The 24,999-nt window shown below is 45.5% G+C and overlaps 1 protein-coding gene and 1 pseudogene across 2 annotated transcripts; both read right to left on the bottom strand.

The window, feature by feature from the left end:
- On the bottom strand, positions 1-23,963 carry LOC308439150 (NXPE family member 3-like; the record flags this gene model as incomplete). Its single annotated transcript, XM_080940786.1, has 5 exons — positions 1-533; positions 6,714-6,926; positions 9,225-9,307; positions 10,764-11,506; positions 23,907-23,963. The coding sequence occupies 5 exons, from the start codon at positions 23,961-23,963 to the stop codon at positions 1-3; spliced, it is 1,629 nt and encodes a 542-aa protein (XP_080796912.1).
- LOC308439236 (serine/threonine-protein phosphatase 2A catalytic subunit beta isoform-like) lies at positions 18,540-19,340 on the bottom strand (annotated as a pseudogene). Its single transcript has one exon. The product of its transcript is annotated as a serine/threonine-protein phosphatase 2A catalytic subunit beta isoform-like (transcript).
- Positions 23,964-24,999: the final 1,036 nt, after the last annotated feature.

Genomic DNA, 24,999 nt, shown 5'->3' with positions numbered 1-24,999 from the left:
TCAGGTGGGACAGATGAAGGACAGAAATAATTCCACTTCGTTGCGCACAATAAGCTTCCTTGGGTGGATGTTGTCCGGCACAGCCAAGCTGGACGTCATTTCCCACGCATCCACAAAGGCCACTTGGAGACCATCAAAGGCAGCGCGGAGGAAGCGGTTCACCTGGAGTGTGAGCCAGTCACTGCCATACACGGATTTGTAGCCAGTGTTGGCCAGTTTGATGATGACCAGAGTGCTGGGTTCCCGATCCAGCAGGGCCTTTACGGCTGCCCGGATCCCTGCCAGTCTTCGGGCAAAGATGGAGGGAGGGAACGTGGTAAAGTGCGCTCCCATGCCCAGCACCACCACTGTGTAGGGTCCCCCAGCCAGGCCGTGTAGTTCTCTGGCCACAGAGTGCAGGGAGGCCACGGGGGTGCGAAGACAACGCAGGGGCCAGCTATGGGCCCTCCAGTGCAACACTGTCCCCCGAGTTGTGTCCACGGCCATCAGGGGACCTACCTGATAAGTGGCATGTAGATCAACTGGCTTCAGGGCTGTGGGAAGGAGAAGCAAAGTTTTAATATTGGGAGCCGAGCAACATGGCTCAGCCAGGAAGGGGACTTGCTGCCAGCACTCATTACTTGGGTTTGATCCCCTGAGGTTCATATGGTAGAATCAGCTCTTGCACATGGTCCTCTGATCTTCTCACACACTATAGTACCTGGCTGTGTGCACACTGACACACACACACACACACACACATACATAAATGTAATAAAAATTAATAATGAATTAATAACATAGGACTGTGAACCACTCCCTTTTACAAACATGTTTGTTTGGTTGCTTGCTTTTTTGACACAGGGTCTCACTATGTAGCCCTGGCTGGCTTGAAACTCACTACACAAACTAGGCTGTCCTCAAAGTCACACATCTGCTTGCCTGTTTCCCTATCGTTGGGATTAAAGCTGGGCATCACTAAACTGTCTCTCAAAAACATTTTTGAGACAGGTTCTCGTGTAGTAGTCCGGGCTGGCCTCACACTTCACATTCACTAAAGATTAGCTTAAGCTCCCGTTCCTTCTCCCTATACTTCCCTGTGCTGGAATTGCTGGCATATACAGCACCCTACCCCGTTTTCACTATTTTTAAAAGAATTTTTCTCTCTGTGTAGTCCTGGCTGACCTGGGACAGATTAGATCAGCCAAGCCTCAAATTCACAGAGAGCTACCTACCTTCTTTGCCTCCCAGATCCTGGGAGATGTGAAACACCACACTCAGATATTTTTGTTTCTCAATTCTGTGTATGCTTATGTGTGTCTCTCTGTGGATATTTGCAAGTGGGGGGCCAGTGTTTGGAAATGCCATAAAGGTGGTGGGGTGGAATTCCCTGGAGCTGGAGTTATAGGTTGTGGGGGGTGGGGGTCCATGCAAGCATCAGAGACAGAAAAACAATCCAGGTGAAACTAGTTTAACTGGACGGTGCTAGGCCAAACTGCTAGACTCTGACACAAGCTGACTGACTTTAGCATAATTAAACGCAACACAATTTTGAAAAAGAATGTGGGCCCTGGAATTAACCTTGTGGCACAGCTCTCAGGACCCAAACTCTGTCCAGAGAGAGCTGGTCTCCAAGGAGCACTGTCACGCCTAAATTCACAGAGAGAGCAAAACCAACTATCACCACAGAGAACCAGATGGCAAGAGGCAAGCACAAGAACATAAGCAACAGAACCAAGGCTACTCGGCAACATCAGAACCCAGTTCTCCCACAACAGCTAGACCTGGATACCCCATCACACCAGAAAAGCAAGATTCTGATTTAAAATCACATCTCATGATGATGATAGAGAACTTTAGGAAGGACATGAATAACTCGCTTATAGAAATACAGGAGAACACAGGTAAACAATTAAAAGCATTTAAAGAGGAAACCCAAAAATCCCATAAAGAATTACAGGAAAACACAACCAAACAGGTGAAGGAATTGAACAAAACTACCCAGGATCTAAAAATAGAAATAAAACAATAAAGAAATCATAAAGGGGGTCAACCCTGGAGATAGAAAACCTAAAAAAGAGATCAGGAGTCCTAGATGCAAGCATCACAAACAGAATACAAGAGACAGAAGAGAGAATCTCAGGTGCAGAAGATACCATGGGGGGGCGGGGGGGGCAGTGACACAACAGTCAGAGAAAATGCAAAAAGCTCCTAAACCAAAACATCCAGGAAATCCAAACCTAAGGATAATGGGTACAGAAGAGAGCACAGATTCCCAACTTAAAGGGCCAGTAAATATCTTCAACAAAATCATAGAAGAAAACTTCTCTAACCTAAAGAAAAAAAATCATGAACATACAAGAAGCCTACAGAACTCCAAATAGAGTGGACCCGAAAAGAAATTCTTCCCATCACATAATAATCAAAACACCAAATGCACAAAAGAAAGAAAGAATATTAAAAGCAGTAAGAAAAAAAAGTTGAGTAACATATAAAGGCAGACCTATCAGACTTACACCAGACTTCTCATGAAAGACTCTAAAACCCAAATCCTGGGCAGTTGTAATCCAGACCCTAAGGGAACACAAATGCCAGTCCAGGTTACTATCCCTAGCAAAACTCAATTCACATAGATAGAGAAACAAGGATACTCCATGACAAAACAAATTTATATAAAATATTTCAACAAATCCAGCCCTAAAAAGGATAATAGATGAAAAACTCCAACACAAGGAAGGAAACTACACCCTAGAAAAGGCAAGAAAGTAACCCATTTGCCTAGGAATTTCATAAAGTCATTGTTTTTAATAGCTGAGTAGTACTCCATTGTGTAAATGTACCACAATTTCTGTATCCATTCCTCTGTTGAAGGACATCTGGGTTCTTTCCAGCTTCTGGCTATTATAAATAAGGCTGCTATGAACATGGTGGAGCATGTGTCCTTGCTCCAGACTGATTCCCAGAGTAGTTGTACCAACTTGCAACAATGGAAGAGTGTTCCTCTTTCTCCACATCCTCACCAGCATTTGCTGTCACCTGAGTTTTTGATTTTAGCCATTCTGACTGGTGTGAGGTGTAGAATTCCTAGGCAAATCGGTGGAACTAGAAGCTATCATCCTGAGTGAGATAACCCAGTCACAAAAGAACACACATGGTATGCACTCACTGATAAGCGGATACTAGCCCCAAAAGCTCAGAATACCCAAGAAACAGTTCACAGAATTTAGGAAGCTCAAAAAGAAAGAAGGCCATAATGTGGATGTCTCAGTCTTTCTTAGAAGAGAGAACAAAACACTCATGGGAGGAAATACAAGGACAAATAGAGGAGCAGGGATTGAAGAAAAGATCATCCAGAGACTGCCTCACCTGGGGATCCATCCCATATGCAGCCACAAAACCCAAGCATTATTACTGATGCCAAGTAGTGCTTACTGGCAGGAGCCCGATATGGATGCCTCCTCAGAGGCTCTGCCAGAGCCATACTGATACAGAGGAGGATGCTTGCAGCCAACCATCAGATTGAGCACAGGCACCCTAATGAAAAAGTTAGAGAAAAAACTGACAGAGCTGAAAGGGTTTGCAACCCCATGGGAAGAACAACATTGTCAACCAACCAAACCCTCCACAGCTCCCAGGGACTAAAACACCAACCAATGAGTACACATGGAGAAACCCATGGCTCCAGTTGCATATGCAGCAGAGGATAGCAGTGTCTGGCATCAGTGGGAGGACAGGCCTTTGGTTTAGTAAAGGCTCATTTTCCCAGTGTAGGGGAATGCCAATGTGCTGAGGTGGGAGAGGGTGGTTGGGAGAGGGAGCACCTTCATGGAGGCAAGGGGAGGGGGAGGGGGAAGGGGATAAGATTTGAAATGTAAATACAGAGAATATCCAATAAAATGGAAAAAAGAAAAAAGAAAAAGAAGTTGGAAGACCAAAGAGTGGATGCTTCAGTCCTCAGTCCTTCTTAAAAGGGGGAACAAAATATTCATAGGAGAAAATACAGAGACAAAGTTTGGAGCAGAGACTGAAGGGAAGGCCATCCAGAGACTGCCCCACCCAGGGATCCAGCCCATGTACAGTCACCAAACCCAGACAATATTGTGGATGCCAAGAAGTGCATGCTGACAGGTCCCTGATATAGCTGTCTCCTGAGAGGCTCTGCCAGAGCCTGAGAAATACAGAGTCAGATGCTCTCAACCAACTATTGGACTGAGAATGGGGTCCCCACTGGAGGAGTTAGAAAAAGGACTGAAGGAGCTGAAGGGGTTTGCAGCAACCCCACAGGAAGAACAACAATATCAACCAACCAGACCCCTCAGCGCTCCCAGGGACTAAACCGAACCAAAAAGTACACATGGAGCGACCCATGGCTCCAGCTGCATATGTAGGAGAGGATGGCCTTATCTTGCATCAACAGGAGGGGAGGCCCTTGGTCCTGCGGAGGTTCAATGCCCCAGTGTAGGCAGATGGGAGTAGATGGGCGGATGGGGGAGCACCCTCATAGAAGCAGGGGGAGCACCCTCATAGAAGCAGGGGGAGGGTGGGATAGGGAGTTTCTGGAGGGGAAACCAAGAAAAAAAGATAACATCTGAAATGCAAGTAAAGAAAATACTCAATAATAATAATAATAATAATAATAATAATAATAATAATAATAATAAATGAGTACATTGAAACTCTTTACAAAGCACCTATGGCTTCTTCCATCAAGATGGGCCGTATTGACTTAGAAACAATGCCTGAGATAAGGGTCTAGGGACAATGGCTGAGGGAATATACTTCTTGTGGGAGTCAGGATTGGCCTGGCCCTGAGACATCACAGAAAGCAAAGGATCCCCAGGTTGAAAAGGACATCTTTTCCCAGCATTCTGGGAGAAAGACGGGAAGATATCTTTGAAGTGACATAGTTGTGTCACTGCCTGGCTTCTCCCGTGCTTGTCTGCGTGCACAAGGACCTCTTGCCCTCTACAACCATGTGATGTGTATGGCGGGGACCAAACTCAGGTCCTCTGTAAGTACTCTTATCCCAAAGCCATGTCGCTAGCTCTGAACTCTAAATTTCTGTCTGTTATTCACACCTCCATCTTCTTTATCCTTTCTTCTTTTCCTCTACCGTTTTTAAGGGAGAGAGTGAGAAAGTAGCCATGCTGGTTAAGGGTGGTCCTGGACTTATGATCTTGCTGCCTTCACCTGCCGAGATTACGGTCAGACAACAACATGGCCCACTTTACAATGTCGTTTCCCCCTTGTCCTCTTCCTTGGCCTCTCCTTCCTTTCCCTTCCATCCTCTTTTTACTTCCTTCCTTCCTTCCTTCCTTATTGTTGTATCAGTATGTGTGTTTATAACATACGTGTCTAAGTGTGAGCATGTGTGTACCAAGGTGTGTGCCAGGTATTGATGACATCCGTGTATGAGTGTGGGCACGTGTTTACTGTGTGTGTACTGTGTGTTGATGACATATGTGTGTGAGTGTGAACAGGTGTGTACCGTGGAGTGTATATGGAGGTCAACTATTGAATCAGTTCTGTCCTTTCACCATGTGGCTTCCAGGGATCAAACCTGGGTCACCAGGCTGGCATGGAAAATGCTTTCCCCACTGAGACCCTTTCCTAGCTTGTGACTATCTTTTTTATTCTCTTTACCTTGTGAGGAATCCAATCAGTTCTCTCTTTATGGCTTTTGTCTAAGAGCTAGCAGTTCCCTGAGCCCCATTCCATACGCAGCCTTCTTTAGAGCACCGTCTAACGTTTCTCCACAGCCCCACATACAACATGAGTGAACCAAGCTTATTTTCTCTACACAAACTGCTCTCTACTTCCTAACCTCCCCTACCCCATGCCAGACAATGGCCATCTTGAGAGTGACTTTCAGATGTTTCTGCTGTCATTGTTTTTGTTTCCATACAAGGATTTATGATCCAAGCTAGTCTAAGTTATGGTGGCAGGAGGGCCCTGAACTCTTACCCATCAGCTTCCACTTCTTCCATGTACCATCAAACCAGTCTGTCTTTTTCTTCTCTTTTTTCCTCTTTCTTTCTTTCTTTCCTCTTTCCTTTGACTTTTTTCTTCTTGCTTCTTCTTCTTCTTCTTCTTCTTCTTCTTCTTCTTCTTCTTCTTCTTCTTCTTCTTCTTCTTCTTCCTTCTTCTTCTTCTTCTTCTTCTTCTTCTTCTTCTTCTTCTTCTTCTTCTTCTTCTTCTTCTTCTTCTTCTTCTTCTCTCTCTCTCTCTCTCTCTCTCTCTCTCTCTCTCTCTCTCTCTCTCTCACCCCGCCTTTGGATTTTTTAGGAAGGGTTCACTATGTAGCCCTGGCTGGTCGGTAGAGGCTAGCTCTAACATAACTTAAGACTTAGGCTGAAGAGATGCTCGTTTGGTAATGTGTTTATAGAACAAACACAAGGACCTAAGTTGTAGCCCAAGAACCTATGTTAAAAAGCTGGGTGTGGTTGTGTATATTTATAATCTTAGTGATGTTCAGGGGACTGGATCCTCGGGTGTCTTGATTTATTCTTTGCCAACTTGTCACAAAGTTGTCTGGGAAGGGGAACCTCAATAGGGAAAATGCCTCTACCATAAAACAAAATGAAACTCCCCACTCCTTCACCCACTGCCTTCAGAAAGAGCCAGCAGCCTGCACCACCGTTCTGCTAAGCAAGGGAATCTCCTTCAGTGCAATCGCTGTTAGGATTTTGATCACAGGTCCTCACAGACCCTTCTCTCCCCTCACGCTCACTCACAGGGCACTGTGTCTCTTAGATACTCCCACCACTGCCGAAGTGTGGAGTCCCCCATCATGTAGACAATGCGGCCAGCCAGGCAGTTGAGGATGCTGTCCACAGTGGGGAAAGAGCGGCTAGAACAGAATGTCGAGTGCCATCTGTCTTGGTGGTAGAAGCCAGAGGGTTTTGGAGACAGGTGACCAGGACGGCATGGGGGCCGGGAGGGCAAGGCTACAGGGGAGAAGAAAAGAACAGATGTAAAACAAACAAACAAAATATAAAAACAAAAATCATCTTACAAAATGTCACCTTCTTTACATATTTTTTGTAAATGAATTTTTTGCATTTATGTGTGTGTGTGTGTGTGTGTGTGTGTGTGTGACATGTATGTCCCAGGGTTTGAAGGTCACCAGCCTTAGCAGTAAGTACCTTTTCGTAATAAGCCATTTTGATAGTCCAAACAGGCATTCTTCTACATACTTTATATGTAGCATATCAATGTCTTCTTACAGAGCCTGTGAAGTTCTAGTGTGTGTGAGTGTGTGTGTGTGTGAGTGTGAGTGTGTGTATGTGTGAGTGTATGTGTGAGTGTGTGTATGAGTGTATGTGTGTGAGTGTGTGTATGTGTGAGTGTGTGTGTGTGAGTGTGTGTATGTGTGTGTGTGTGAGTGTGAGTGTGTGTGTGCGTGTGAGTGTGATTGAGTGTGTGTGTGTGCCAAGCTGAACAGCAAGCTCCAGGTTTGGTCACAAAGCTGAAGTTATCACAGAGAAAGGAGCCTCAGTTGAGGAAATGCCTCCATGAGATCCAGCTGTAAGGCATTTTCTCAATTAGTCATCAAGGGGGAGGGCCCAGTCCATTGTGGGTGGAGCCATCCCTGGGCTGGTAAACCTGGGTTCTATAAGAAAGCAGGCTGAGCAAGCCAGGGAAAGCAAGACAGTGGGTGACATCCCTCCATGGCCTCTGCATCAGCTCCTGCTTCCTGACCTGCTTGGGTTCCAGTCCTGACTTCCTCTGGTGATGAACAGCAATATGGAAGTGTGAGCTGAACAAACCCTTTCCTCCACAACGTGCTTCTTGGTCATGATGTTTTGTGCAGGAATAGAAACCCTGACTAAGACAAAAACCAAAAGGACCTTTATATGTCCCCATGTTTACTAACTCAGAACTGACGTGACACCTGGAGCCTTCCTCCATCCTGGGACTGATAGATGGTGGCCATAAATGCTCCTTTCCTGGTAGGAGTGGTCACCCACATGTGGGAACAAGTACTTCCCTCAGTGACCATGCACTTGGGGCTATAGGATGCTAGGGGTCGGGGCAATTGAACTCCAGCCTGGGCCTTCCAAGTAGCTGGGCACAGGCAACCCAAGGCCACAGGGCTGAACACTTGGATCCTTGTGCCTGAGGCTCTAGACTCAACCTGGCCTCCTTTAGGAGTGCTGTATTAGGTATATTCAGAGACGGCATGAAGCAACTGGTACATTCCGCCTTGTACCCAGTGTCTTTAGTCGTTCAGAAAAGTTTCTACAGAGACTTCATTCAGTTTGCAGGTATGCACGTGTGTTTTCATGCGGACTCTCAAGGACTACCCTCATTCCAGCTCTGTCTGTTTCGGGATGGTTCCTATAGATCTTCTTTCCTGCCTCTCACTTCAGTCTACTCTTTGGGTTGTGCACATAATCAATTCAGGGGTTTCTTACTTCTTGGGGGGAGGCCAATGCCATTGATTGTTTCTTTATTGAGGGAGTACCGAAAGAGAGGCTGGGACCTTCTGAATATGGATGCTTGATTAGTCAAAGTCCCCCAGTTGGTCACTTTGCAAACACTGTGTTTGGAGCCTCTGTGAGCATTAATGTGTGCACTGGACCTGGGTCCACCCTGACGGCCTTGCTTTCTGACTATGGCCTGAAAGAGTAGAATTAGCTCTTCTTCAAGCCCGAGCTCTGCACACCAACTACCCGGCCACCCTTGCACTGGCAGGACCGCCTCTTTATTGACTCTAATTATAAAGATTTTTCAAACCACTGAAACCCACTCCCTTGAGGGGGAGCAGAAAACAACAAGAAGAACAAAATCTACCACAGGAGCCCGTGAGATGGCTCAGCAGGTAACGGTGCCTGCTCCCAAGCCTGACAACATGACCTCAACTCCTGGGACTCACACTGTAGAAAGAGAGTACCGATTTCTGCAAGTTTCCTCTGACCTCCTTCTGTCTGACATGGCACATATGTTCACACACACACACACACACACACACATACACACACAAGAGTGCACAAAATAGGTCATTGAAAGTGTAACACAACTTAAAGTAAAATAAAATAAGAGAAAAATTGGGGAGAACATTTTGGTATTAGCCTGGTCTCCAACCATTTACTTCTCCACTAGAGAGTGAGCTCCAGCCATACAACACATCCAGGTATATGCATATGCACACACACACACACACACACACACACACACACACACACACACACACTGCCCATCTAAGCTGAGGCCCATCCCCAACATGCCCCAGCCTCACTCACCCATATTGCTCACGTTCTCCTGGGTCGCTGGTAGGACCAGGATTGGAGGGACTCCTGAAGGGAGTTTCTGGTCAGTCACATTCCTGAAGAAACAGAGTGTGAGTTTTGAGGGAGGTTGGCCAGGTGAAAATTAGATTTGCAAAGAGCAGCCCACATCTGACTGGTTATTTATCCTTGTGCAAATCTGGGTCACTACACTAATGTGAGCACACTAACATGGGGCAAATATAGTGGTTAGGAGGAATAGACAAGGAAGGGTCTTATCAGTTCACTAATAGTTAAGACAACAGAAGAGCCATAGAGTTCTCTTTGGTAACAAACGGAGCTCCACAGCATGTGAGAAAATCCAATTTTCCTGCCACTACAGTCCAGAGAGCACAAAAATTTTCTTATTGTTACACAAACACGCAGTTACTAGAGAATGCAACACACACACACACCTTTTTAAACACAGGGCCTCATGCTCGTGCTTCCCAGGAGGACTGTGTGTTCACTAAGTGCAGGGCGCTGGCAGCATTAAGAAATTCCCTTAGCCTGAGTAACACCATTTTACATAGATCTCAGCCTAGGTTTCTGTTTCCCACAGGAAAGGCCCTTTCCCAGAAATCAGGTGCTCTCACTTTGGTCAGGTAGCTATAGCCAAGTAGAACGGTCACCCAGGCAACGAATCCTGCTTGGCAGAATATGCCTTCCTGCACCTGGGTCGTCCCCCTCCCCATGTAATTCTCCACTAAGAGTACTGTGAGAAATCCTTTAGCTGGAAAGTTCCCTTAGTTCCGTGCCTTACTTTCCCATGCCTTATTTCCTTCTTCTACTTGTATAAAACTAGCATGTGAAAAAAAATGAAACTTTCTCAGTTTGATCAGACCACTTGACTTGCTGGCCTTCTTCACACCTCTTGTCTCTCATTCCTTCCTAGGGGATCCCGGGTTCCTGTTGACTGCCCCATGGGCCGGGCAACTATGTTGTGATCTGAGTATACCTTGCTGAGGAAGTGGCACTATTAGAAGGTGTGACCTTGTTGGGGTAGATGCACCACTGTGGGCTTGGGCTTTATAACCCTCATCCTCACCGCCTTCAGATGAAGATGTAGAACTCTCAGCTCCTCCTGCACCATGCCTGCCTGGATGCTGCCATGTTCCCGCCTTGATGACAATGGACTGAACCTGTGAACCTGTAAGCCAGCCCCAATTAAATGTTGTCCTTCTGAGAGTTGCCTTGGTTATGGTGTCTTTTCACAACAATAGTACCCTAACTAAGACACTATGCAACCAAGGATAACCTTGAAATCTTGATTTTTATGCCTCAATCACACAAGAAATTCAAGTTCACTCTAAGCTGCAGGAATCTCTAGATTATGATGATGTCGACAATGGTGAAGATGATGACGACCATGTTCTTGCTGCCGAGCCCAACAGACTGAGTTTGATACCTGGCCCCTCGTGTGGAAAGAGAGAACTGACTTCCTTCCAGTTGTCTTCTCTCCTCCACGTGCCTATGGTTAAGACTGGGACTCGTTCAAGAGTCTCCATTTCTTACCCAGCCAGCAGGTCTTCATCATGTCGTGTGGTCACCTTCAGATAGCTTCCACTTGAGTGACCCACTAAAGCGTTGCAGGGCAAAGTGGGGGGTTGAGCACAGTACCAGATCTCCCCAGAAACCATATCCTTGTACTGGCAGGTAGGCCCTTTGGCTCCAGTTGACTGGGGGTCCACGTTACAGATGACAGTCTCTTGAGGGCCATTTGTCCCTCGGAAATAGCCTCTAAAATCAACAGTGGCTCGTTTCTCCCTCCACACTCTTTGCAGGACCCCAACTGCCTCGCTGGAGTGGATCAGCCGCACGTGCACCTGGGCCCAGCCAGCCCAGAGCAGGGGGAAGGACAGGAGGTAAGTGCCATTCTCCAGATCCTTCACCTCTCCTGGGACTCCTGCTCTCGATTCTGGGCCCAGAAGCTGTGCTCGAAACAGATCTCCACCGTGAGCCTTGGGCCTGCCCCAGTGGTCCCTAGCCACAAGGATGGCCTCTAGGGTACTCCCCAGAGTATAGTTGCCCTGGGCAGTGCCTTTCAAGTGGTAGGTGGAGGTCTGGGGGCTGGTAGAGGCCAAAAAGTCATCCCTGTCTCCCCCAGTTGGAGGCCAGTATAGAAGGTCAGTCAGGTTGGAAAGTTCTTGAGGGAGCGAGTCCCAGTTGATGGTCTCTGAGGTATATCCAGAGGCTGGATGGGGTTGTGGGAGCCACCGGATTATGGGCTCACGCCAAGGCATCATGAAGCTGAACACCTGTGGGTAAAGCAAGAAGATTATGCCAATGTGTTGAGTGTGTCCCGTTTTCCTCCTGGAAGGTGTTCCTACTCGCTGAGTAGCACCGAGTCCTACCTGCCTGTCTTTCTGTCTGTCCTTCACAAGCCTAGCATTTGAGTCACCATGACCTTTATGTGAAAGAAACATCTCAAGACTGGGGCAATAGTGTTGCCAGAATTTCTCGGGCGTCCCAACTGAGTCACCATATGTTACCAAAATTTTGGGGTCTCTGCTGGAGTTCTTCTTTTTTTTAAAAATCTGTGTGTGTGTGTGTGTGTGTGTGTGTGTGTGTGTAACATCATCTACATGCAGTCATCTACATGTGTACTTCATGCCTGGTGTCCAAGGAGACAAGATGCAGACATTGGATCACCTGAACCTAGAGTTACAAATGGTTGTAACCTACCCTGTGGGTGCTAGGAACTGGACCCAGATACTCTGAAGACCAGGGAATGCCTCTTGGGTTTGTTTTTAACTGTGGTGTGTGTGTGTGTGTGTGTGTGTGTGTGTGTTCAAACAGTTGCACATTATGGCCTTCATGTGAAGGCTAGAGAACAATTTTTAGGGTCATTCTGTCCTTCATTCTTGTCCAGGGGTCAAATTCAGGTCATCAACTTTGGTAACTAGCTCCCTCACATGCTGGGCCATCTTGCTGATCTCACTGTTGACATTATCTGATATGTTGGAGACCAGTAGCACTTGGCTTCAAACTTACATAACAAAAGTCTTATAATTAAAATCTATACACAGGTATATATGTGATTCAACTCTTGTTTAGGGTATACATTTGTTTGTATGTAACTAATATTCAACTCTGTGTGTATGTAACCTGGATTTAGCTCTGTGTGTATATGTGTATGTAACTTAGGTGGAACTCCCATTTAAACATATATACCTAGGGAAACAGATGTTTTAAATAGCAGTCATATGAGCCACAATGCTTACAACCTGTAACATCTTAAGATGACCCCATGGTATAAGACAACAATTATAAAACTTCTTAGTTCTTTTTTTAAAAAATTATTTATTTATTCTAAGTATATGAGTTCACTGTAGCTGTCTTCAGACACACCAGAAGAGGGCATCAGATCTCATTACAGATGGTTGTGAGCCACCTATCAGTGCTCTTAACCACTGAACCATCTCTCCAGCCCAAAACTTTTTAGTTCTAATGAACCACCAGTTTATTATTGTATCTCCTTTGGACTAAGAAAAAGTAACAAGTTCCATATTGTAAATTGGCATGAAATTTTACATGATGATAGAAATTCAGTTATATTTTTGCAACATCCTTTATATATGATTCACCCCTGGTTTGCATGATAATTAAGATTATAAAGGTCTATTCATATTAACTAATGCTAATTTAAAATGTCTCCTTGGCTACTTATGTGTTTGCTGTATGTGGACACTACATGCTTGTTTCTGACGGGTCCTGAATTTGTGAATAGACGGTGTTTATTTCTCCTGCCATCACCACATGGCTCAATTCTCCTCTTGGTTTTCTGGCCACTGGACTTCATAGAACACAAATTCAGATGTTATTTAAATGTGTATAATTGTGAAGTTGTTTTGTACAGTTCTGCTTTATTGCTGTCTCTGAAATTGGGTTATTTCTTACCCTTTTAAGACCCAGGCATGTTTTGTTTTAAGATTTATTTATTTTTATTCTATATAAGTACACTGTAGCTGTCTTCAGACACACCCGAAGAGGGCATCAGATCTAATTACACATGGTTGTGAGCCACCATGTGGTTGCTGGAAGACCTCTGGAAGAGCAGTCAGTGCTCTTAACCACTAAGTCATCTCTAGAGCCCAGAAATAATTTTTTTAAGAATTATTTATTTGATATATGTAAATACACTGTAGCTGTCCTCAGACACACCAGAAGAGGGCATCAGATCCCATCACGATGGCTGCGAGACATGATAGAGTTGCTGGGAATTCAACTCAGGACCTCTGGAAGAGCAGTCAGTGCTCTTAGCCACTGAATCATCTCTCCCCCTCCAGGAATGTTTTTAAATTCCAGAGTCAAAAACAGGATTATTGACCTATATGTTATTAGATAATATTAAATCTCATAACTTGGGGTTAGTAATTGAGAGTTTGTACTTAGAAAATTTTAAACCATGTGACATGATTCTATTCTGGGATATAAACAACACATGGCTTCTTGCCATCTTAACTATAGGAAAAAGAAAGTGGGACCATAGCTTCACTGCGATCTTGATTAAGGGCAGCCACATGGCTGGCAGCCATCTCTGTTGTTGTACATGGCTTCACTGACATTTAGATTAAGGGCAGCAACATGTGACATGAGCCGGTCAGAGAAGCAGGTCTCCAAAGATGCTTTTAAATATGGACAGACAGGTTGGTCAATAAAATTGAATCAAAGACCCAGAAGTAAACCCACAAGCCTATGAACACTTGATTTTTTGGGAAAGAAGCCAAAACTATACAATGGAAAAGGGAGAGCATCTTCAACAAATGGTGCTGGTCTAACTGGATATCTGCGTGTAGAAGAATGCAAATTGATCCATATTTATCACCCTGCACAAAACTAAAGCCCAAGTGGATCAAAGACCTCAATCTAAAACCAGATATACTAAATATAATAGAAATATAAATAGAATAGAAAGTGGGGATTATCTTTGAATTCTTTGATACAGGAGACATCTTTCTGAGCAGAATACCAAAGACCTAGGCACTAAGACCTAGGCACTTAATAAATGGGACCTCATGAAGCTGAAATCTTCTGTAAGCTACAGTACACCATCAATAGGAAAAAACAACAGATCGGGAAAAGATCTTTACCAACCCTACATGTGACAAAGGGCTAATATCAAAATATATAAAGAACTCAAAAAGTTAGACACCAACAACCAAAATAACCCAATATAAAAACGGGTACAGAACTAAGCAGAGAATTCTCAACAGAGAAATCTCAACTGTCTAAGAACACCTAAATAAATGTTCAGTGCCCTTAGTCACTAGGGAAATGCAAATCAAAACAAGTCTGAGATTCCTCTTCATACATCATAATGGTTAAGATCAAAAAATCAAGAGACAGCACATGCTGGGGAAGATGTGGAGCAAAAGGAAACACTCCTCCATTGCTGGTAGGTATGGAAACTCCCACAACCACTCCTGAAATCATTAAAAAAAAAAAAAAAAAAAAAAAAAAAAAAAAAAAAAACTAAGATATCATGAAATTTGCAGGCAAATGAATGGAACTACAAAGTATCATCCTGTTGCAGTAAATATTAAAAGATAGAATGGGTCACTGGCCCTGAGGTCTCATTTCTCAAGCCTGGTTTTAGTTCGGAGCCCCATGCTCCTTGGGCGCCTGGTCCAAGCCAACACAGTCCAACTTGTCTGTGCAATTCCCTTCCCTTGGCGGTTTTCTCCCACCTGTTCTCTGCCTCTGCCCGAGGGTATTTCTGTACCCCAAAATCTCGCACAAGCACAACTCTATAGCCCGATAACTTTTCATACAGGTTTATATGTTCAACTCTCAATCCACAAACCCTCTACACAACAAGATTGCATCAAATAGACAAAGATACAAAGTGCCCTTCATATAAGATGCTAGACCTATAAAATCCTTAATGTTCATAGCTTTTAACACCAGTAAATATCTCCTGGGTCTAGCTGGTCCTTGGAAAGTTCCATGGTGCCTCCACCTTCCCCCTTCTGTCAGCTCACACCCTCAGACCTCTCACCTCTCACCTTTGACCTCTTAGACCTCCCTTCTCTCCACCCCTTTCGCACCACCCAGTCCTGGTTTTCCTTTATTTTACTAATTAAAATGGGAAGGTTCATTAGGCAGCCCTTCTTGGGGAAGTGGAATTAACATTAAAATACAAACAGCTTTGTAACAATCTATACCATCCTGAGTGAGGTAATCCAGACTCCAAAGGACATGCATGGGGTGCACTCACGTAGAAGTGGATATTGGCCACAAAGTACAGGATAACCACTCTACAATTTACAGACCCAAATAACTTAAATAACAAGGAGGGCCCAGGGGCTGCTGGTTGGATGCTGGCCCTTTCTCAGAAGAGAAAATAAAATAGAAACCATAGGTAGATGGAGGGAGGAAACTGGGTGAGAGAAGAGGTGTTGAGGGGAGTGGGCTGAGGTGGGAAATCGGGTGTAGGGAAATCAGGGGAGAAAGAAAAGAAATCAGAGGTGATCAGAGGGGGCATCTCTAGGACATGCCAGAGTCCTGGGATGTGGGGAGGCTCAGGATGTCTATGGGGGTGACTCTAGCTGAAACTCCTAGCAGGAGGGGATAAGGAAAATGGCTACTTCCTGCAACCAGGCAAGACTCCCAGTGGAAGGATAAGGACAGCAACCCACCCACAAAACTTTAGACCTAAAATGTGTCCTGCATACAATGTGTGCAGGGACAAAGATAAAGCAGAGACAGGGGGACTAGTGATCCAATGACTGGCCCAAATTGAGACTCATCCTACCGGCAAGCACCAATCTCAGACACCATTAATGATGCAGACAGGATCCTAGCACAACTGTCCTTTGAGAGGCTCCACCCAACAGTTGACCAAAACAAATGCAGAGACCCACAGCTGACCATTAGATGGAGCTCATGGAGTCTTGTGGAAAAGTTGGGAGAAGGACTAAGGGACCTGAAGGACAGCGTCTCCACAGGAAGACCAACAGTGTCAACTAATCTGGACACTCGGGGTCTCCCAAAGACCGAACCACCAGGCTGGCCCTGAGATCCCCACACATTTGTACCAGATGTGCAGTTTGGTCTTCATGTGGGTCCCCCAACAAACAGAGCAGGGTCTGTCTCTGACTCTGCCTCTGACTCTGTTGCTTGTCTATGGATCCCATTCCCCTAACTGGGCCTCCCTGTCTGGTCTCAGTGAGGGAGGATGTGCCCAATCTTGCAGTGACTGGTGTACATGTGTGTTGATGTGCATATGAGTAAGATTGTGTGTGGATGTGTGTGCATGTGTGTAATACCTGGGGCCTGCTCCTTCTCAGAAGAGAAGGGGAGTGAAAATGGGGGGGGGGGACTGAGAGGAAACAGGGGGAGATGATATTCTGGTGTAAAGTGAATTAATTAATTAATTAAAATATGGATATATGGGGCTGGAGAGATGGCTCTGTTCTTCCAGAAGTCCCGAGTTCAATTTCCAAAAACCACATGGTGGCTCACAACCATTTGTAGTGAGATCTGATGCCCTCTTCTGGTGTGTCTGAAGACAGCTACAGTGTACTCACATATATAAAAATAAATAAATCTTTAAAAATATATTAATTTTAGGGACATTAAATTGTTTATATGGTTACTCTTCTAAAAGGTGCTTTACTTGAAAATTACAAAAATGCAACTAATAGATTTTAAACTACTTTTTAAAATTTGCAAGCACCAAACCCAAACACTATTGCTGATGCCAAGAAACTCTTGCTGACAGGAGCCTGGTATGGCTGTCCCCTGAGAGGCTCTGTCAGAACCTGACCAATACAGATTTGGATGCTCACAGCCAACCATCGGACTGAGAACGGGGTTCCTAGTGGAGGAGTTAGAGAAAGGACTGAAGGAGCTGAAGGGGTTTGCAAAGAAAAAACAACAATATCAACCAACCAGACCCCTCAGAGCTCCCAGGGACTAAACCACCAACCCAAGAGTACACATGGAGGGACCCATGGCTCCAGCCCCATATGTAGGAGAGAATGGCCTTATCTCACATCAAAGGGAGGAGAGGCCCTTGGTCCTGTGGAGGTTCAATGCTCCAGTGTAGGAGAATGCCAGGGTAGGGAGGTGGGAGTAGATGGGCAGGTGGGGGAGCACCCTTATAGAAGCAGGGGGAAGGAGGATGGAATAGAGAGTTTCCGGAGGGAAACCAGGAAAGGGGATAACATATGAAATGTAAATAAATAAAATATCTAATTTAAAAAAGAATGTCTTGATGACAATTAGCTCAGCCCCTAAGATACGAATACATGAAAACTCTTTACAAAGTACATATGGCTTCTTTCATCAAGATGGGCCCTATTGACTTAGAAACAATGCCTGAGATAAGGGTCTAGGGACAATGGCTGAGGAAACAGAATTCTTGTGGAAGTCAGAACATAAGGGAATGCTAGGGTGCTGAGGTGGGAGTATGTGTGTGGGTAGAGGAGCTCCCTCATAGAATCAGGGTGGAGGGGGGAATGGGATAGGGGGGTTGCAGAGAGGAAATTGGGAAGGGGGATAGCATTTGAAATGTAACTAAATAAAATAACGATTACAAAAAGTAAAATGGGAGGAAAAGACAACAAAAAAGATTGGAGGTTTACAATACTAAAAATGTAAACATCACTGGTTTAAAATATGCTTGGCCTTGTTTTTGCTAATGTTATTAAGCTATAATACAGCTTTAGACTTTTATAAGCCAAAGATTATTTTATAAGTTAAACCATCCAGGAAACTGTTATGTCCCATAATGATACACGGTATAAAGGTCAGAAGACTTCCCAGTCTCCTTGTGAACTATGTTTTTAGATTAAAAAGTTTTATTTACTTTCTCTAAATTGGAAAGTTTATTTGTTCGGTACACGAAATAGGATGCAAGCACTGTCATGGCAAATATACAGAAATATGCAGCTCAACATCCAACAGCCATTTAGTTTAGGAAACCTTAACAGAAACCTTTTAACGTTCTGACAACATACTCCCAAGAATCTCCTCTGTTAGTCACACATCTCGGTAAAATAGAGGGTTGTGGGTTTAAGTGGAAGTCAACTTGTGAATTCTTAAAAATAAAACTCCAACTCTATAATCCATGCCAGTTAAACTTGTGACTAAATTTCCAAGTAAGCCCAAAGGAAAAGAAGCAGTCAGTGACCCCTCTTGCTTAACCAGTCAAGAAAAATGGTTACTACAATACAGCAGGCAGGATCTTGGGCTGACTGATCTAGGGCAGTGTACTAAAAGTTCAAATTGCACTAACCGCTCATCATTAATATGGTATGTTTTGGTCCATGATGTGTTTTAATATCAAGATATATAACAATTTGTTACATCTAACTGCATGATAGCAGCCTGGTTCCCACAGATAGCAGTAACTGGGTGACTAAAGACGGTAACTGCATTCCATCCTGGCACCAGTTATATCCTTCCATTACAAGCTGGTGAGCACGAGATACCAGTGTGAGACATTTGGCATGGTTAAATGTTTCTGAAATATCTTGTCCGAATGTGGAGCCAGAGCCACGTGGAGAAATGCCCCCGTCACCACGGTCATCTGGATCTGATGATAAGAGGGCGCACACACTGGGTCCTCATGTGGAACTTCTTGTAAGCGACCCAGGGCTCTTATGAGATCCCGTGTATCTGTGGAGGCCACCGCGGAGGCAAAGTATCTGCCCATCTACTAAAGTTGTAAGTGGAAGATAATCGGAGAGGTCTGTAAAGTATTTCCACACGTTGGCATTTCCACACTCTCGTAGGCATTCATCACAAAAGCCATAGACTGTGTGATCTGCCAGCTTTCGAGATTTCCTGGCAATATTGTGAGAGCGCACCCTGAATGCTATAAGGAGAGTCACAAACTCCACAGACTCTTCTGTCTACATAGTCACCCATGAATATAGATAGTTTGTATCTGGCAATTTCCCACCAATTCTGGAGAGTTCCTTAAGGTCCTGGAATTAGCCATGCACGTCTCCACAGACCGTAACAGGACATTTGATTCTTTTGTTAAAACTTCCTTAGCCTTCCCGCACAGCGTCCTCATTGGTTCTCATTCAGTTGCTCCATCCACTGGTCCAGCTCCTTGGTGAACACCTTGTTATCCATAGCAGCTTACCCGCCGCCTCCGCCCGCCCTGGTGGGACCAACGAGCCCCGGAGCGCGCAGCCCGCGTCCAGCCCAAGCCCACCGGGCAGCCGCGGGCCCCGGGCCTGGGGAGCGAAGGGCTCACAGTTTGGAGCTCCTCTCTGCTGGGGGAGCCTCAGCCCCACTGCGCCCCGCTCTGGCCAAGGTTCTCTCGCTCTTTCTCTTCCCTCCCTCCTAAAAAGTTTTATTGTGATACCAGAAGAGCTTCAACTCAAAATCACGATATTGAATGCTCAGCCCTAATAAGGAATGGAATCTACCACTCCTAGTTTCATGAAAGCTACTCTAATAAACAAATGCGAGTTAGGAGTCAGGAACCTTGTAAATGATCAAACCTTTAGATGTGTTCGGAAATATATTCAGTCATGCTAAGAACTGATGCGGTTAATTACTACTAAGGTTTATTTAGTCTCCTATGGAAGGCATGCAAGGTACAGTTTAGAGCAGATAACCCAGAATAGACAAAGATTATTTATCTCGGATGTGCTTGGTAGCTACCAGGGCTCAAACCAGAGAGTTCGTTGACTATGACATTTCATATACTTAAACTTATGGCAGAAAATGACTCCAAAATCCAAACAGTGACCCTATCAAGGTCTCCAGGAAGACGTGGCCATGTAGACAAAGGGCTCCTCTGGGATTGTGGTGTGCTAACCACTGGGAAAGACTGCCCTCAATGCCTTACCCATTGAGGGCTCAGCCTCAACTACGGACAGACAGGACACCTGGAGACTTAATTCTCCCAAATGCCTATGATGAGGTCAGGTCAGTCTTTCCTATGTTCCTCCTCCACAGAAAAAGCCTGATGGCCAAAGTCGGCCTCTGCCCTCGGTGCCATGGAGACCACAGGACCTGGGTCAAGTGTCTAGGTCGTGGACTGTGGACTAGTCTGTCGTTTTAATTGACTCCTAGCCCATTACATTACAAAGAGCAATGACATTCTTCTCAGGTCGCTAATAACACTGAGGGCTAAGTGAACTGTAACTCTCAGCCAGAGCACAACAGACAGCTGCTCTTTCCCCAGGCTAATCCATCACCATGCCAGTTCATTAGTTCACTGGCTAGTTAAGACTACTTAATTAGTTAGGCCTCTGATTAAAGGAGGCAAACAGGTTCGCCTTGCTCACAGGCTTCATGTTAAAGATAAACAGGTTTCAGAATTAACTTTTTACTATTTCTTTATCTAAAGGAACTCACTTTTCAGTGACTGCTCCCAGGAACCAACCACCGGTGACTCGGGTGAATCACTATAGACAGGAAAAAGCTGTAAAGCTTGTGTGAGGCTGAGGATACAGAAGCTGAAGTTATGAGGACCTGAGAAAGTGCTTTAGGGTCTAAGATGGTGTTTTAGTGTTGGTTAATGCAAATAGAAGCTTAAATGCTGCTATAGTGGTTTAATGTATATGAAAGGAATTAAAATTCTTCAGCTTTCCCCCCCACCCTCGCTGTGCCACTGTTGTGTGAGGACTTTGAAGCTCAGGGTTCTAACACTGATCCGTGGAGCCCTGAGGAGTTATTAGTGAACCTCTGGAAAAGCCTTCTCCTGTGTGGCCCATGATCACAGTCACAAGCTCACGGCTTCAAATTCCCTTCAGTTGTCTTTTAACTATAGACTTAAAGGTGTTTCTGGTTGTGCTAAATCTGTATGCCCAGTCTTCTGGAGAGAGGGAGGAAGCCCTCTTTCACGGTCTGTGGGCATAAGAAAATCACGAGCCAGCGAGCTTTTGCCCCTTCTGCTGTGCAGAAGGCTTCTGTCTTCCCTGAGCTCGCCTTAAGGAGTGCTCATGCTTTAAAAAAATGTTTTCCAAACCTTTACTATGACACAAAGACCCAAGTCTACGGTTTTCTTATATTTTTATTTTTTAAAGATTTATTTATTAATATAAGTACACAGTAACTTTCTTCAAACACACCAGAAGAGGGCATCAGATCTCATTACAGATGGTTGTGAGCCACCATGTGGTTGCTGGGATTTGACCTCTGGAAGAGCTCTTAACCACTGAGCCATCTCTCCAGCCCAACTGCTTTTTTATACAATGTGGATTTCTGTACAGACTACAAACTATGGTAATGCTAACCTGTCTAAAATTAATCTCTTTTTATAAACTCAACTTGATTCTCATAAGCTTCAGAGAATGTACATGGATCCACCTCTCATGGGTCAAATGGACTCCATGTAGGTACCCTGTCAATCAACAGCCTGATTCCCACCTATTGCCTATTCCAGAGGGTGCGATTGCTCCCTGATTACGTGGTTTGGGGACTCCCCTCCCTGCAACTTCCAGGACCATGGGCCAAAAACTTTCAAATAGACACCTGAGAAAAAAATTTCTCCCAAACACTTATCTTCTCCCCCTAATGTGTGTGTGTGTGTGTGTGTGTGTGTGTGTGTGTGTGTGTGTTCAAACATCCTCTCATGTCCAGGTGTTTGCTCAAGACCTGCATCCAGGAAGGATCCAGAGCCACTCCCCACAGGAGCTCAGGCTAGCCCCACAGACTGCTTAAACTGGGCCTGCATTCTTAGCTGCAGATATTCTCCCAGCAGTGAAACATCTCTCCCAGGGCTTGGCCAGCACCCCAGTTTTCTTAGGGTTCCCCAAATGGCTTTGTCCCCCAGTCAGCAGAAATTTGTCTAAAGAACACAACACCCTCACTCCTGCCCACTGCCCCGTCCTAGTTCCTCACTTTTTAATTAATTAAAAAGGGAAGAACGTTAGCTTACAGGCCATTCCACTAGGCTCCCCTTAGGGACCTAGCAATGACTTATGTCATTGGTTTATGTCATCAGCTGCTGCTGTCCCCTCCATGTGCACCAGGTATAGGCTGCATAGAAAAGATTTACCCTCTCCCTGCATCTCTCCCCCACCCCTTCTGTCCTTCTGTGCACCCCCCCCCTTTTCAGCCCTCATAGTTGTCCCTAAGCAGCTCCCACCAACATCCACGAAGGACTGCAGTAGCTGTCCAGTGCTTTGTGCCCCAGTCTATGCCTGCCATAAGATGTCCCCACACGAGCTCTCCACAGTGGCAGCACCTCCTTTCTAGCCTCCTCAAACAGCTCCATGGAGATAGTGCCTCAGCCAAGGTCACTTGGGACCAGGCAGGACTTGCCATTCTAAGCCATGGGCCTGATTCAGGGAAGAGGGGTGGGATAGAAAAAAGAGGCAGGAAAACCCTTCAATCCCTCAACAAGAAAACCCACCAATTCTTGAGCACCCCAAGATCGGGACTTGAAATCCCCAAATCTTCAATCTGGAAATCTCTGCCCTGAACAGCTCTTCCCACTAAGAAATCCTATATAACCCCTACCATTTGTCCAATTCCCACTCCGGGAGCAGAGGGTAGCCCTCCTTAAGTTTGTAGTTTCTCTCCATGCACCTTCCAATCAATCTCTTCTGTGAGATTTGCTGTCTGGTGTGACTCTCATTGAAAGAAGCCAAGACGCAATGAGGAGAAGGGAAAAGAAGGAGGAGACGGAGCACTGAGGCTCCTGAGTCCTCAGTGTAGCTGGGGATAACCCACCCTGGGAGCTGCAATGCCTCTGCTGAAGAGGTTCCCTCTCAGAACTGTGTGGTGGTCTCAGGATGCCCTTCTCTCTGAAAAGAAAAGGCTAATAATTTCCCACCAGCCTCGAGGTGCCGAGTAGTCCCTCCCCTCCAAGAAAAACCTTTCTTATCTAGCCACAGTTCCTGGAACATCTCCAGCGCACCAAGCAGCCCTTCCTTCCTCCCAGAAAAAGAAAATATCCCCACCCAACCGTATGCTGGCACAGCTTAGGCCCCGGAGTATGGGCTGAGGACCCCAACATGGCTCAACTTGATAGCAGCCAATCACCTTAAAAGTCAAATGAGCCCACTAATGCTTACATGCATAATCACCACTGCTATAGCCCACCCTTTTCAAAATGTATAAAAACTGTACTAACAAAAAGTTTGGGTTGCCTCTCCTCTGGGTGTGTCTGGGTGTGGATCACCCCAGCACACTGGACTAATAAGCCTCTTGCTTTTACACTGATCCCCAATCTCTTGTCTCATTCATGAGCGTATCAAATAAATAAGACTCAATTAGGGTCCCGCCTCAGAGCTGTGTGGTTCCGGAGCTCCCGTGTCTCAGAATGCTTTTTCATTGGAATACATTTTCTACTCAGAGCTGTCCTGGGCTTCCAAGTCCCAGAATACCTACCATTCCATCTAAGCAGGAACACACTCACAGCTATTCTACCATCTGTCTGTCTGTCTGTCTGCCTGCCTGCCTGTCTACATGTCCACTAGTCTGCCTCTACCCCTTCTCCAGGCCCTTATTCCTCTCCCTTTCCCCAGTAAAGCCCCTTTACACCGGATCTGTTGCATGGTGTAGTGAGTCAGGAGCACACCTTGGCGTGGGCCCACTAGGTATCCCCCGCACCCCAACTCCACTGTATTTTATGAGAGCTTCCCTCGGACCACTCTCCAAGATTAAAGAAGATTAACCAACCTACTGCACACAAGGAGAAGCGTAAGGAAGCCAACCAGAGGCAGGGAAAGTACTCACCAAAACCAGAAAGACCAAGCCCACAGTCAGAATCTTGTAGTCCTTGAATTGCCCCATGAATGGATCCACACAGCCTAGACTCTCCTTGAACTATAAACATGAATCCAGGCAGCGAATACAGCATTATAAATTTTATCCCATGATAAAAGAGCTGATTGGCTGTGGTAAGGTCCAGTTTCCGTGAACTCTGTCAACTGACATTTGTACAGGTTATCAAATATGACACTAGCTACAGCCTTGCCTGTTGACGCTGAGGTCCAGCCGCTACATAGTGAGGAAGGCAGTGTTCAGGTTATAGCCAGACAGGACCCACAGGTCATTGAGCTGGAGCAATGGAGTCCCAAGGATGAGCGTCAGTTGGTGGGGGTGAGGGTGGGGCGTAGGATGGAGTGGGTGGGCGGGGCCTCCTCTGCTGCTCCAGAGCTTGTTTACTGTTTGTGTCTTTGCTGTTTGTTTCCCCTCACAGACAATAACACAGTACAGATTGATCACTGGTCCCTTCAAGGGAAAAGGTGAGCGACTTCCAGCACAGGGAAAACTGCCACGGAGGAAAAGCACCGAAGCCGAAGCACTGGAACCGGAAGCACCTAAGCCCGTGCTGATTCCATTCCCTGAGCCTAGATCATTCGTTATACAGATGCGTTCTCCTGCTTGTCTAATGAATACTGAGATCTGAGTGCTTGACTTTCATCTTAGATAAACCGAAAGAGCAAAATGTCCACTCGGTGCAGATGTAATACAAAGCAACCGCATTACTCAACAACAAATTCCCCATCATCCTCTCAGCCTCGCCCTTCCCGGAACACAGCGCACCCTTAGTGACTTAAGTTTAGGGCCATGTCGGTAGGGCCTGTCCTTATGTCCTGTAGCTACTGAGGCCTTGGCTCTATTCTCCAAAGGCGTTCTGGAGACTCTCAGATAAATTCTCAAGGCAGAATAGCCCCTGCTGCAGACCGGGTTATTAGCTCACTAAATGATGCTCCTGCTAACGTAACTCACAGAATTAATTCCTTACTTCGGGATCAATTACTTATCCTGCCTCTGCCTCTTCACCTACTGGAATTATATACCAATAAGGTATAGAAATGTATAC

Source organism: Micromys minutus (assembly GCF_963924665.1).
Source record: "Micromys minutus genome assembly, chromosome: 29".
NCBI lineage: Eukaryota > Metazoa > Chordata > Mammalia > Rodentia > Muridae > Micromys > Micromys minutus.
Note: the sequence above shows the minus strand (reverse complement) of the source record. Positions and strands in the feature narration are given on the sequence as shown.